This window comes from Notolepis coatsorum (genome assembly GCF_963971535.1).
Source record: "Notolepis coatsorum genome assembly, chromosome: 6".
In the NCBI taxonomy this organism is placed as follows: domain Eukaryota; kingdom Metazoa; phylum Chordata; class Actinopteri; order Aulopiformes; family Paralepididae; genus Notolepis; species Notolepis coatsorum.
Window position 1 is genome coordinate 63,130,963 of NC_140170.1, and position 16,425 is coordinate 63,147,387.

Here is a 16,425-nt window from a genome sequence, read left to right on the forward strand (position 1 = left end):
CCATGTGACATCACCAGGCTCATCACTGCATTGTAGAGCTGTCAACAGCACTGTGATTTAGGTTTTGATTAATAATTTCTGGGCTCATGGGAGGAACGAACTTCGCACCACAGTTAGAACAGCCGAAACCCGACCAATCTTTTGATGTCAAAAAAAGACACATTTCTTCAATCAATATCTGAAATAAACACTATATTGTCATGCACTCTTCCTAACATACTAACATACACTCAACACTGTAGCACTCAAGTCTGAATACTTTGATGAACATTGTTACTCAGCTGATAGAGTTGTACCCTTCCTACTGACTTGTCGTACAAAACTTGTAAGTCGCTTTGAATAAAAGTGTCAGCTAAAGGACAAAATGTAATGTAATGTAATTTAAACAGATTAGGATATCAACCACCAAGTGGTTATTGGCCTGAAAAATCTCACTTTTACAGAACTGGTGAGGAAATGTCCATACATCCCAGGAAATGTGCAAAATCACTGTTTTCCCCACATTTAACGTAACATAACATCAAGTTTCAAGTTCAAGTTTTAGTTGTCATACAAAAAATACAGAATACTTTTATATGAAATGCTTTTTCCTGTTCTGCTCTTGAGTGTGCTAGATAAAAAAATAAAATAGATAAGTAACAAATAGAAGTCAAAAGTATGTAACAAGTGTAAACAAAAGTGTTCAAAACAAAAGTGTTCAATATACATATATATTGCATGTATATCTTCTAACACAGATACACATGTACCATGTATAATGGAATTATAGTGATTACCTTTATTTTGACATTTACATCAATTTCTTACCGGATGTAGAATACCATTGTTTGAGTGAACACAGACAACCGTCTCTGGTTGGTTGAAGCACAAGGAATAGTGTGTGCCAACCGCCAATCAAAATCAGAAGAAGAAGAAGAACCAGGAAGTTCTTTGGAGGCGCCAGTTTTGTTTAGTCGTCGGTTGTTGTTACAATTCTTATTGATCGTTTATCGAGTCGGCAAGCAATATATTTAAGTCAAACGCTCTTTGTAATCTTTTTTAAAAGGCAACAAGGATGACGGATAATACTTTCCCCGTCTACAAAGCGGATGCAATAGTGAACTTTTTCCGCGTTTCAGTGCTCACTGGTCAAGAGGCGAAACAATTAACCAAAAATGACATCACCCCGAACCCAAAGGTATGTTAATAAACTGTTCGTGTATGATGATGATGGCTATATATTATAGAATATGATGAAGCTGTCAACCAGAGTAACGTAGATACAATTGGAGAAATGTGCTCAGTTTAATAACGTTACGTGTATCCACACCACAGTAACGAGTGAATTGTGTGATGAATTGAAAATGGGGGACCCTGATGTAAACAAGACGAAAGTCTTTCTCTGGTCTGCATCCCCTTAACAATTGTGTGTATTGAGCTGTACTGTATTGTACCCATTCTGCAATCTGTTAATACAATTTTCAATCAATTCAGTCTTCATCAGTCCTGTGTTGATTGATTGATTGATTGAACATTTTATTAACAGATTGCAGAATGGGTACAGTACAGTACAGATCAATACACACACAATTGTTAAGGGGATGCAGACCAGAGAGACTTTCATCTTGTTTACATCAGGGTCCCCCATTTTCAATTCATCATAACATACATGACATACAGATAGACAGTGCTGTTACATCTAGACATTTATGACATACCAGATCTACAAATATACAGTACTGTTTATGTTGGTTTCTTTTGCCCTGTTTCACCCTGACGTTACCCAAATAAGTTAAATTCAATGTTGTTTTTCTTCTTTGTCGTTTAGCCAGAGACGGTCAAATTATTATACACGCGTGTACTGCAGCTGATTTATGCTTTCACACCGGAGTCTCATATGGTAAGTGTTGGCTCTGTGTTTGTGTTAGAGGTGTATTCACTCTGTGCACCACAGTCCCCAAAGGGGCTATGCTTGTTGTGTGTCTCTGTCTGTCTTTGTGTCAGTCAGTCTGCATTTCATGCAAAATGGGTTTCCCCCCAATCTTCGTATGGATTTGGCAGTCTGCAATGCTATTGGTGCTGGGGGGAAATTACTGGTAGTACATGTGTACATTTGATTTTAGATTATTATATTCTAAATGTATTGTCATTATACAGCACAGAGTGCAGTACAACGAAAATAAGTTTTGACATCCAACCAGAGTATAAATCTAACAGTAAAGTGCAATAGTAATATACAATGTACTGGGGGTGTGTTTTAAACTGGGTACAGAGTTGTAGTATTAATGTACAGTAATACAGGTATAAAGACACTGATAGTAAGTCTTACTGGCCAGCAGCGTAACTAGTAAGAGTAGGGGATATGTACAGATATAGATATAGTATCTACTAGGGGTGTAACGGTACACAAAAACCACGGTACGGTACGTACCTCGGTTTTGAAGTCAAGGTTCGGTATGGGTTTTCGGTACAGTGGGGGAAACTTTGGCTTTCCATGTTCCACTCAGGGGTGATGTAGTGTGCAGTAACTAATTGTAATTGTAGGGCTGTCAACGAATACTCTATATTGCAATGAATAATCGACTTGTAAAAACATTTAAATAATAATTATATTAGATTGCGGAAAAAACAGCCCCCGGTGGGCGGTCGTTAGTGGTTAACAATAACATGCTGTTATATTCGTTTGGTACACAGCCGTTCGTTACGGTATGGTACACACTGAAACGGTTCGGTACGGATATGTGTACCTTTACACCCCTAGTATCTACAGATATGTAAAAAGGATTATGTGCAGGTAGATGAATATGTATACGGTAAGAATAAATATATATACACACAGACTACCGTTCAAAAGTTTGGGGTCACTTAGAAATGTCCTTATTTTTTAAAGAAAAGCAAACATTTTTTCAATGAAGATAACATTAAATTAATCAGAAATGCACTCTATACATTGTTAATGTGGTAAATGACTATTCTAGCTGCAAACGTCTGGTTTTTAATGGAATATCTACATAGGTGTATAGAGGCCCATTTCCAGCAACCATCACTCCAGTATTCTAAATAATGGTACATTGTGTTTGCTAATCGCGTTAGAAAGCTAATGGATGATTAGAAAACCCTTGTGCAATTACGTTAGCACAGCTGAAAACGGGTTTGCTGGTTAGAGAAGCTATAAAACTGGCCTTCCTTTGAGCTAGTTGAGTATCACATGTACTGTTCGACTATCAAAATGGCCAGAAAAATAGAACTTTCATGAAACTCAACAGTTTATTCTTGTTCTTAGAAATTAAGGCTATTCCATGCGAGAAATTGCCAAGAAACTTAAAATGTCCTACAACGGTGTGTCCTACTCCCTTCAGAGAACAGCACAAACGGGCTCTGATCAGAGTAGAAAGAGAAGTGGCAGGCCCCAGTGCACAACTGAGCAAGAAGACAAGTACATTATAGTCTCTATTTTGAGCAGCTTCATTAAATGGTACCTCCGCAAAACGCCAGTGTCAACGTCTACAGTGAAAAGGCGACTCTGGGATGCTGGCCTTCCAGGCAGAGTGGCAAAGAAAAAGCCATATCTGAGACTGGACAATAAAAGGAAAAGATTAATATGGGCAAAAGAACACAGACATTGGACAGAGGAAGATTGGAAAAAAGTGTTATGGACAGACAAATCGAAGTTTGAGGTGTTTGGATTCACACAGAAGAACATTTGTGAGCTTAAGCGGGATGTAATAGTGTTTGTCAATTCAAAAATAATTATAAAAAAAAATAAGAAATAATTTAGTCTGTATCAAATTCAAATGTGAATCTGAATAGTGAGTTATTTTCTTTATTATTATACATTGTTTTCTTTCAGTTTAATCTGTGGATTGTTTGTTTATTTGTATATGGTATGAATTATTATTTTGTGTAAATTATAGGGCTGTCTTAAATGCTTCGTTCGATGGGCATGGGATTCGAATGGGAAAATAAAATTCGAATATAAAAAAATAAATCTTAATTTTTTTGCAAAATCAACTCTGCCTCTCTTTGTTAACTACAACAAGCAATGCTGTTTGTTATTTAAGATGAGGTCGGACTCGGCAATGACAGATTTGTGTTCATTGTGCTGCTTTTATAAAGCCTCAAATGACGGCTTACAATATTTCATGAAAGCAGTGTTTCGTTTGTCTAAGATTTTAAAAGGTTTAAACTTTACAGCACTGACAAAGTTGAACAAAGTGCTGTACAAGTCCCACAACATAAAAATAATTAAATAGATTTTATTTTTTTAAATCTCAAAGCTTCGAATTTAAATCGAATCTCGGCCCCGAAGCTTCGAATGCCAATTCTTTTTCGAAGGTCAGCCCTAGTAAATTAGGTTGTACGGCGACCATCAAGTGATACTTGTTTAGTTTAGGAATAGGGGGCAGGTAACTAAGATTTATTCTTCTTCCTGCTCCTTTTGCCCATGGTAGAACTGTATTTATGATTTTCTATGAAAACTGTATGATTGTATTGCTTCCATGTGGCAAATAAAACTCTGAATCTGAGACGCAGAACAAGTGAAAAGATGCTGGAAGAGTGCCTGACGCCACCTGTCAGTCAAGCATGGTTCCACCCCTGCTACTGAAACATGGTGATTCTGTATTGAGATGGTTCCACCCCTGCTACTGAAACATGGTGATTCTGTATTGAGATGGTTCCACCCCTGCTACTGAAACATGGTGATTCTGTATTGAGATGGTTCCACCCCTGCTACTGAAACATGGTGATTCTGTATTGAGATGGTTCCACCCCTGCTACTGAAACATGGTGATTCTGTATTGAGATGGTTCCACCCCTGCTACTGAAACATGGTGATTCTGTATTGAGATGGTTCCACCCCTGCTACTGAAACATGGTGATTCTGTATTGAGATGGTTCCACCCCTGCTACTGAAACATGGTGATTCTGTATTGAGATGGTTCCATCCCTGCTACTGAAACATGATTCTGTATTGAGATGGTTCCATCCCTGCTACTGAAACATGGTGATTCTGTATTGAGATGGTTCCACCCCTGCTACTGAAACATGGTGATTCTGTATTGAGATGGTTCCACCCCTGCTACTGAAACATGGTGATTCTGTATTGAGATGGTTCCATCCCTGCTACTGAAACATGGTGATTCTGTATTGAGATGGTTCCACCCCTGCTACTGAAACATGGTGGCTCATCACCCCAGTGAACCTCCTTCTGTCTTCCTCTTGGTTTCTGATCCGATTGCCTTTTTGTTTTCAACAGGTCCCGTTCTCTTTGAACCTGCAGTATTCAGAACATCACGAAAGGGCTACAGCCATCTTGGGTGTTTTCTTGCGCATGTGAGTTATTTTCTCTTTCTCTCTCTCTCTCCTCGTGCTGTGATCAAGTCATATGGTCTCTCTCTCTTCATGCTGTGATCAAGTCATATGGTCTGCTCTGGCTATGGTGTAGCAACCTAACTCTTAGAATGAGAGATTATATCTCTAATGGGAACCCAAATAGAATCAATTGTAGATTAGATTCAAATGTATTGTCAAGTACAGTACAACGAAAATGTTTGGCATCCAACCAGAGTGCAAATGTAGCAGTAAAGTGCAATATACAATGTAAAGGGGATTTAACCTGGGTAAAAAATATACAAATTAGTACTACAGACAGGGTTTCCGTTAGAAAAAATTGTTGCCGGTCTCAGGGTCCGGTAGATTTAAATCTACCGGTCAAATGAAAGAAATTCCGGTCAGTTTATTGAGCTTAAAAATAATTGACATCCTCAAGGCATGTAGATTTATAATATTTTAACTTAAAACTAGGCTACTTTTGCGTATACAATCATTATATTCCAAATAAAATAAGTCCAGAGACTCCGTGCTGCTGCCGACTTTAAATCAAATAGGTGTCTGTGGGCAGTCGCCCGACATTAATAAACAGCAGTCTGTTATAATCACATTTTTATGAGCTAACGAATTCCGTTATATTGGACATTTGTATTAATTATATCAAGCGAAGAACTGAGAAATTTGGCAGAGAGAGACTGCAACATTATCGTGGGTTTGCGTGATGACTCTCCACCTCGCAACGACTTATTTGCAAAGAGTATGGCGCTGCAGAGCAGCAGATTCAGCAGTTTTTTGGCTCTATCTGGGGACCGCTCAACAGCGCCCCCCACCCAACAGCTGAATTGCCAATGGCTGAATTGGAGTACTGCACTGTGCCGCTGCTTCTCCGGCTCTGCAGCTACACATGCACTCGCAAAACCCAGCACTAAGCTCTCACTGACAACATTATTATACCTGCTTGGTGAAGCAACGATGAAACAAATGTAATGATTGTTTCGTTCATCGCATAGGCTATTTAATTTTAGCCTATTTTAATACAATTCAAATAATCAAATTGTGCTTAGAGGGCATTATTTTCACCGGACATTAAGACTGGAGAGATTAAATATGTCGGACTTCAACAGATTTTGCCGGTCAAATACCGGTAATTACCGGCTAACGGAAACGCTGACTACAGAGTGTATGCTAATCAGATATATGTACAGAGTTGTAGTAAAATATATACAGTGATACAGGTATAAAGACAGTATGGTAGTAACTTAAGTGATACTGGCCAGCAGCATAACTAATAGAGTAGGATATGAACATGTATAGTAACGGGACTATGTGCAGCTAAGTACAGACTGGTGTGGATAGATATATATGTGGTGAGAATAAATATATATATATATGGTATATACAGCTTTATTTATTGTACATGCTATCATACAGAGCTATGGGTTATATGCAGGTGTACAAGTAAGTATTATAAATCATAAATGAATCATAGATATTATTTCAGTTCATTATTCTATAAACTCTGGCAATGTAATTGGGTTCCTTCCAACACAATCCTATGTAGGCTTTTATTTAGTAATTATTTCAATTTTTATTTTATTTTTTTAGGCAGCAGTTTCTTCCTATATGCTGTGTGTACGACTTCTCTCTCGGCGACCTGCTGGCTCCAAGTATGTGTTTTTCCTTCATCCAAATACATTGTACTAAATCACTGATGATCCTCCCGCATCTGGTATTGGTCTCTGGTGAACGGCCTTGTTCTCGTTCCTTTCCAGAGGCCAAGAGAACTCTCTATGTTCTAAGTGGCATCATGAACTACCTCCACTTCAGGAAGCAGAGGATGGAGATGACCATGGAGAACCAGGCCAGATTTGTATGTTTGTTTATATACAGTAGTTCTGACAGTTCTGTGTATTTCTATTTTGAGATATGTGACTTGTTGCCTTTTCTTTTCCAGAGGGCAGGCAGGGGTCGTTTGGAAGTCTGCACCAAAGACATAAAAGAATTAGAGAAGAAGATAGAGATACTCACGTAAGTGTTAACGTGTTAAAAGACTCCACGTCTAACTGGTAGCAGCGCACAACTCCACACAACCACTATGTAATATTGTTGTGAAGGATCAGATTAAACCGAATATATATATTTATTTATATATATATATTTAATTGTATTTGTATATCGTTTGATATCCCCTGTATATTCCTTGTACAATATGCATTGAATATCCCCGTTTCTACTAAACAGCCCATAATAGTTTCATTCTACCATTGGACGAGAACCTGGCGCCAGGTTGCCATACCCCTAGGTCCAAGTTCAATCGTGCCGCCTAACATATCGAGGCAACCCCCGGTTCCGCGCAGTAATATGTCGGGCGAAATACGAATGGTACTATTTGTTCATAGCGCATATATATATAGCGCTAGTAAAGTAGAACTTTCTTTTAGTCCAGTTCTTTACCCTCCAACAGAGTGACAGACGCGAAAGCCTCCCCACGACGCACGTGCGGTGTAGTAAGGCCTACTTGGCCCAGAATAGGCATTGAGATATCGTGTAGATTAATAGTTGGATGGTCATAGTTTGGCACCATACCGTCGAGTTGGACGTATTCTATTAAGCTAATAATAGTCTATTTATGTATGGTGCATCGTTCGGTTAGAGTTCTAAAGTTATCAGTACCCCCATCGTTCCTGACGTTATCTGGACGCTTAACCAGGCTGGTCAGACCCCTAGTGGTGATTGCATCCGAGGAGCTCCGGGCCAAGAGCGACTGGACCTGTATATTGGATTACTCTACCCGGACGACGGCGAGCCTTCCACGGCTTGGATTATGCTTTGTGTGCCTTGATTATTCCATGGATAAAGGCCAACACTGCGGAGTGTTGGAATTACCCCCCGGAGAGGACTCCAGGTGAGACGGCGCTCTACACGTGAGGTCGCCTCACGTCTCTCCGTTGTGGACCGGCAGATACCGTTCCACAGAGGGTCCACCTGTATTCGTCTGCGGCCCGAGGTTCTGTGGGCACCGTGTCCAAGACTTTGGATTCTCCCAAGACACCGTCGGCCAGATGGGATACCGCCAGCGGCTTCTCTAACCCCCCCCTCCTACTGTCTTACAACCAGCGGGACCCCCCCCCCCCTTAGTGTATCCAGCTATAATCATTAAAGTACCATCGCTATCGTTTCCTAAATATTCCAGGTTGTATACTTACTCCCTGCGCAACCAGAGATTGGACATTCAATGTTGATTTACCTACGAATACTAATTTGCCATAAAAGTGCATATTCCATATTTCAAATCATAAATGTAATTAAGTGATCGACCGTTGTATACACCCTTTGCTGTATTAAACCTTCGATTTGGTACATTTGTGTTGGTCAGGTGGGAAAGTGTTCATCATACTTATATCTTGTACTGGGTGGCCAGAAGTTAAAGTACATGAGGTAGTGGTATTAAATATCATATCTAACAATACAGTCAGGGAATTGTACCCCTCAGTTACAAATATGTATCTATTGATAATAATAATAATAATAATAATAATAACCTTATTTATATAGCACCTTTCATACATGGATTGCAGCTCAATGTGCTTCACCGCAAATAGCATGAAATGAACATAGGCATACAATTTGCATACAGTTGTCAGAATAAAATCAATGCAGACATAAGAATAGGTGTAAAAGTAGTGCAATGTAGAAAGTGCAGACATAAGAATAGGCATAAAATAAGTACAGTGTTGCTCGAAAGCATGTGAACCCCCCCCGGAACAGCCAGTCCCCCAAACACCCCACATCAATCCCCACCACATCCCACATGATACTGTGGGATCCATTCTCTTGGAACTAGGCTTGCCGCAGTAGTCTGTGATACCGGTGTTATTCGATGTTCAGGCATCCACCGAGTACATCGCCCCCATCGGTGTATGTTTTTTTTTCTTTCTTTTGAACCCATTTAGTAAATTTTCGCATATTTCCCACCCACCCATTCAAATAAAAACAACACTCATTTGTAAAATACTGTGACGGAGCGGCTCCACCACTGACTGTGGGCAGCGTGCACACACACACATACATACACACACACACACACACCACATGTTCATCAGAGCGGCTCTGACTGACTGTGGGCAGCGTGCACACACACACATACACACACACACACACCACATGTTCATCAGAGCGGCTCTGACTGAGTGTGGGCGGCGTGCACACACACACATACACACACACACACACACACACCACATGTTCATCAGAGCGGCTCTGACTGAGTGTGGGCGGCGTGCACACATACACACAGTGGCGACTGGTCATTAGGGGCAGAGCCCCACCTAGTGTCACCAAAAAGAACTGCAGACAAATGTTATTCATTCTTAAAGATTTGCCTATTATTTGCTCAAATGTATTATGCATGGTAGGGCTGACCCCTATTAGTCGACTAATCGGTCGAAAGGAGCCGTAGTCGACTGCCAACCTCTTAGTCGAAAAAAAAAAAAATTATCATTCTTTCCAAAAGAAAAGAGGCCTAGAAGCGTGGCTAACGCTAATGGAACGCATACCAGAGGCTAACTGCCTACGAAAACAGGCACAGAGGCACTGAAAGAGGATTTCACCCATCTAATGAACACACTAGACTAGACAAATATGTAAGGGATAATGTATAGCTACGAGGTCATTGTCGCAAAATAATTGACCGACACAGAGTTTAAAACACAGAGCCGCCTCGGCGAGGTGTTTTAAACGTCAGTGAAGGTCAATTATTTTGCGATGATGACCGAGTATAGCTATACATTATCCCGCTTATTACATGGCTAACTTACTAACAATATACCTAATTCATTTTACAAAATCGACAAGAAGAGATAATGCAGACGCAGTTGTTCTGTGGCTCTGTCAGCCCAAATAAAGTGATTATTATTATCGCCGGCAGCCCGGCAGGTGTGTCTAATTGCACTGAAACAGTGTGTGTCAGTGGGGCTTGATTACTCCAGCTCCGAAAAACAATAATCACCAGTGGTTATCGAAAAATTATTCACCGCTGTCGGGGGCTATTGACCAATCACAATCAAGCATTTCGGCGAATGTTAAAACGCCATGTAATAACAAGATGTATCCATCAGTTGACCAATTGCATGCTTTTGCAGAGGACAAGAAGCCTTCAGTCGACTCCTTCAGACATTAAGCACCCCCCACAGTAATGTCTAAAAACGATTAAAAATATATATATATATTATACTTTTTTTTTTTTTTTTTTGACTAACGGCAAATTTTGGCCAATCATAGTCGACTATCCAAATCCTTAGTCGGGGACAGCCCTAATGTATGGATATAGCATCTTACTAAATTGCATATACATTTTATTAGTATTTTAGTTCATGTCATCTCTCTGCCTTGCTGTTTCAGATTGCGTTCTTCTCCCGATTGTTAGGTCTAAAATAGCATGAACGGGGCTAGCCCCTCTCTATCATGGGAAAATCCAAGTGCGCATGCTCAGGGTGTAGTATCATTCACAGTAGACCACATACATTTGATGGCAAGTGGGGCTCGGCGCCCCTAGCCCCAAGTACAACGTCATTTCGTATTTCAACGTTTATTGGCTGGCGTCAGATTACAGACAGTCGGTAAAGAATCCTTTCATTGCTAACGGCAGCTACTGTAAACTACCTAGCTAGTGACATTACGTGAAAATGAGCAAAGTGGATTATTTACTCAAGCACAGGTTTGAAACCCTGAATTTGTAGGAGAACATTTTAATCAAACGTCTGGGTCCACACCAGCCACTGGATATCGTTATAACTCAAACAGCTTGCAAAGGTAACTGATGAACATTTTCTTAAAACAAGATTAAATTGACCAAAATCAAGAAACAAACTTGAAGCAAAATGATCTGCCAGTGGAATAAGATAATTCAAGATAATTCTACTCAATGTTGGATTTATTGTACCATATGTATACAAGATATTTTCACTTGATAAGATTTCATTTTTTGCAGTGTACAAATATGCAGCTACCTAGGCCTCCAGAGCACTTCTAGTGTCAGAGGACACACCACATTTATTTCAGGGTAAACACTGATAGCAGTTAATTTAATCCATCACAAAGTGTAAAAGAAAATAACCAGAATGCAATAAATAAAGTGTTTTTTTGGCACACAAACGTCCGCTTTCACCCCCACGCCTACCGCCAGGCCAGAAAAAAGCATTGCCCCACCAACATTTTACATATAAAAATGCCACTGAATACACACACACCACATGTTCATCAGAGCGGCTCTGACACCGAGTGCGGACAGTGCACACACGAACACGAACACATATACACACCGCACACGTTCCCCACTCCCTTCTGTTCTTTCAAAGTATTTCATAAACCTCACTATTATTCATCTTTCCTTTACTGTTTCAGTAGCGTGACCAAGGGTGCTAAACGTGTTATCAAGCGTGTAAATCGGACAACATTATAAACTGAACGTGCAGCTATGTTTAGGTTTCACTTTCACTTAGGTTTAACTTCACACGACGGAGAGAAAGAAGGCTCTAGAGGCGAGGCGATGCCACATGTCACACAACGATAGCAGAGGATTGGAAAATATTTTGGATTAAACGCGGCATCGACGACTGGAGAGGAGCTCAGAGTAGTCCAGACTAGCGAAAGTGTGGTTTTCGCGATGCGCTAAATAAGGCTGCAGCTCTCAAGCTCTCCTACGTACTGCTGGAGATATAATCTTTTTCGTAGGTTAAGATTAGGGTTGGGCACCGAGAACCGGTTCTAATTGGAATTGGTTCCTAATACCCTAGTTACAGTTCAGCAACCAAATTAAACTGTATCAAGTCAACTGACAATGTGAATAGTATGAAAAAAATAATAATTCTCCTGCGAAATAAGCTGTGACCTGTTTTGACCTGCACCTCAAAAATAATCGGAATCGAGAATCGTTTAGAACAGGAATCTAAATGGAGAATCGGAATCGGAACCGGAATCGTTCAAATCCAAACGATGCCCAACCCTAGTTAAGATGGTTGATTAAATGCTTTTAGTCCTGAGAATTCTGGGGCGGTTAGGACTAATTTCCTACTACATTTTGGACATTTGATAAATACTACACTAGATAAATAGTGAGTAGCACTGCTATGCACAGGCCACTCACTAACACTTATATCGAGTTTACTTTAAAAACACAATCTTTTTATTTTAAACTTTTACAAAACAACACAGCATCAACAACAACACACCAACAATAATAATGATACAACTATAATAAATAATAAATATGTGTTATATATAAATCCCAGACTAATAATGCTTTAAAAACACTTCTATAACCTATACCTTGGATATTTTCTCTTGTCGATAAGAGACTCCAGGTGTTCGGGAGGCGTAATTATTTAAGGTAACCAACTTGCGTCTAGCCACGCCCCCACGGCAGAGCGGGCGGAGCTCTGCCGTGGCAGCATTATGTAGCCGTAATTCCCCCTCTTTTAACATCGACGGCTAGCTCAACTGGTTCGCCGCGGTGCGTTGGTGACAAGTTCGAATCCCTTCAATTTCTTTTTTCTTCTTTTTTTTAACGTGCATTCTTTCGCCGGTTAACTTTAGGCATTGTTTCGGAGTTGGTTAAGGTTAGGGTTAAGTTTAGGCATTGTTTCGGAGTTGGTTAAGGTTAGAAGGGTTAAGTTTAGGCGCTGTTTCAGAGTTGGTTAATGTTAGAGTTTGTCTTAGAGCATGGCAATATTCTTTCGGAGTTGGTTAAGGTTATGGTTAAGTTTAGGCATTGTTTCGGAGTTGGTTAAGGTTAGGGTTAAGGTTAGGCATTGTTTCGGAGTTGGTTAAGGTTAGAAGGGTTAAGTTTAGGCGCTGTTTCGGAGTTGGTTAAGGTTAGAGTTTGTCGCAGAGAATGGCAATAGAATGCAGCCTATTTCCGCACTGCCGCTCTCTCGCGCTGCCGCGGTCACATGGGCGTAGTGGCCAATCAGAGAAACGCTGAACACAAGTTGGTTGCCTAAAATATTCACGTGTTCAGGAGGCGTGACTATTAAAGGCAACCAACTTGTGTTCAGCTTTTCGTTCAGCGTTTCTCTGATTGGCCACTAGCACGCGGCAGAGTGGCCGCGCATGCGCATGAGGCTCCCCCAGGTGCTCTGAGAGGAGGTCCTTGTGTTTGAGAGGTGCTCGAGAGGTCCTTGTGTTTGCGTTAATGCCCTTGTTGGTTAATGCCATATCGCTATCGCCAACTGCCTAACTAACTAACTAACATACTGACATACAGTACACCTCCTATCTATGTTGGGATTATGTTTGGTCATGACAAAACAATAAAAATCGCTACTGTTAGTAACGCTGCCACCACCCACTTCAATGACAGAGCTCTCATATTTGCGAATGCATAAACTATATCTTAAATTATGGCGATGTGTCTAATATGGCTGTCGCGAAGTCATTGATAAGCGACAGCCATATTAGCCATAATTTAAGATATAGTTTATGCATTCGCAAAATATGAGAGCGCTGTCATTGAAGGGCTTCCTACAACGGAGCACGGCCGCTGCTGCTGCTGGAGCTGAAGTGATGTACAGTGACGAGTGAATCGGGTAGTTGGTTGTTAAAAACGCGAAACATAATAACGTTACGCTTTCTAGTTCAGCGCATTTCATAACTGTATGGGCTTTGTTTATACTTCAGAGGTGATGTACAGTGACGAGTGAATCTGGTAGTTGGTTGTTAAAAACGCGAAACATAATAATCAGTCAGCAGCGCTCCACTGCTACCGCAGCTGAACACAAGTTGGTTGGTACAGCAGCTGAACACAAGTTGGTTGGTACACAAGTTGGTTGCCCGCGCTGCCGCTTGCTCCTTGGATTTCATTTGGGACGTGGGACGGCTGCCGCTTGCCTGCGCGTGGGGGCGGGGGGTCGCGGCCAATCAGAGAAAAGCCGAACACAAGTTGGTTGCCTTTAATATTCACACGTTCAGGAGCCTTTTACAGGCACGTTTCTGAGCTTATGGGTCTTGAAATGGAGGATGAAACGTTCACTTATACCCCAGTTGCTATTGCATGTACACATTTGTGTTTTATTACATGTACATACCGTACATACCAACTATTTTGCCTGTTTTATTCTCCACCCATCGATCATCCATAGCAACACTACTATCACCGGCATCCAAGAAGGGGGATCCCCCTTGAATGGCCCTTCTAAGGGCATGCGTCCACCTATCTCACAAAAACGCTGGCAGTGCGCCGGTAGTGCTGGCATGAAGCGCATCTTGTAGATGACAGAAAGAAATCTACATCCATCTTTTTATCGTTTTTTTCCTGCCGCGGTTTTGCGCATATAGCATATTTTAATACACTTTATTGTATATTAATTATATATATATAGTTATTGCCTGACACCACAGTTCGCCCTTCGCTTTTTATTAGCTTTTTAGTAGTGTATTCGTGTAGTTATTATTATTATTATTAGTGTATTTGTGCTTTGTCGCGAATCTCAATGGCCCGTCTCTTGTGGGTAGACAGCCAAGACAGGCAAGCAACTCCGGTGTCAGGTTACAAACAGAGTGGTAGATATGAATGGCTGTGATTGGTTGTCTGAAAATTAGCTCAGCGCATCGCTCTGAAGTTCAGAAAGTTTCAACTTAAACGCTGTGTGCGGCCGCACAAAAAAGCTGAAAAAAGAAGCCGACTGCAGCGCATTTCCTATAGGCGGCGCATGCGGCCGCATACGCTCCCTCCCCATTGGGATACATTGAAAAAAGACGCTTGCGCCCATAAATATGAGATAGGTGGACCCGGGCCCTGAGGTTTCTCTCCTCCACATTGCCCGTGGTGCTTTTTTCCTATTGCTAGGTTTATAGTGAGTTTTTAATCACCTTCGCTGCCTGGGGTATGTCTGGGAGTGTAGCATTTATTTATTTTACATTTATTTTGGATCTCATAGTGGGTTTCTTGTCCTTGATTTATTGTGATGTTTCTTCTTGACTTGTTTAATTTTTATTTGAAAATTGTACTTGTACAGTGAGAGGGATGTTGACTTTGTTCTCCTGCTATCAGAACTATCCCCCCAGAACAGCAAGCGGAGGCCAATAACCTGGCAGCTGCCATCTCTGAGCTGCAGACCGCTTCCATGCATCAACTACAGACGGTGGTAGGTAGTGATGATATTAGGGCTGACCTTCGATTTCTTTTTTGGAATTCGAAGCTTCGGGGCCGAGATTCGATTTTAATTCGAAGCTTTGAAATAAAAAATGTATTAATCTTTTTAAATAAAAAAAAAATTATGTTGTGGGACTTGTACAGCACTTTGTCAGTGCTGTAAAGTTTAAACCTTTTTAAATCTTAGACAAACGAAACACTTTGCTTTCATGAAATATTGTAAGCCGTCATTTGAGGCTTTATAAAAGCAGCACAATGAACACATTTGTCAGTGCCGAGTCCGACCTCATCTTAAATAACAAACAGCATTGCTTGTTGTAGTTAACAAATAGAGGCAGAGTTGATTTTGCAAAAAAAATATAATATTAATTTTATTTTTTATAATCGAATTTTATTTTCATATTTGAATCCCATGCCCATCGAACGAAGCTTCGAAGTATTTAAGACAGCCCTAGATGATATACTATATGTATTATTATAAGATATATATTATATCACCACACATACCACCACCATACACTACATTCTAATCAGGGGAGGAAACTAACTTTTTGGCTTACCAGCCAACTGGCGAGTATCTGATTTTTTTTACCAGACAAACTGATTTTTTACCAGCCCAAAAAAATCGCTAATTGTGATAATTACTTCTTTGTATGTCTTTGTCTAAATTGATTTTCAATCATAGTAAAAATCACACCGTGTCTCTACTCTTTAAAATATTTATTAGCATAAAACATTAATAACAGTCTCTACTCTTCACAATATTAGCATACAACATGTATTAATCACACTGTCTCTACTCTTCAAAATATTAGGATATCACATATTAACATGAAAGAGGGAACTATTCTGGACTGGGTTGGGCTGAACTAGGCAGTGAAAGATGCTGGGCTGGGCTGGACTAGGTTGGACTGGTCTAGGTTGGACTGAGTTGGGCAGTGAAAGAACCAAGCATTTCACTGTAA

General features: G+C 40.5%; 1 protein-coding gene across 1 annotated transcript in view; it reads left to right on the forward strand.

Moving 5' to 3' along the window:
- The first annotated feature begins 931 nt into the window (after positions 1-931).
- Positions 932-16,425, forward strand: part of nuf2 (UF2 component of NDC80 kinetochore complex) — a 30,938-nt gene continuing 15,444 nt past the window's right edge. Inside the window, exons 1-7 of the mRNA XM_084316220.1 lie at positions 932-1,177; positions 1,808-1,879; positions 5,237-5,313; positions 6,916-6,977; positions 7,083-7,180; positions 7,265-7,338; positions 15,359-15,452. Of these exons, the coding sequence (XP_084172346.1) occupies positions 1,055-1,177; positions 1,808-1,879; positions 5,237-5,313; positions 6,916-6,977; positions 7,083-7,180; positions 7,265-7,338; positions 15,359-15,452 (600 nt within the window). The 5' untranslated portion in view covers positions 932-1,054. The remainder of the gene's footprint in view (positions 1,178-1,807; positions 1,880-5,236; positions 5,314-6,915; positions 6,978-7,082; positions 7,181-7,264; positions 7,339-15,358; positions 15,453-16,425) is intronic.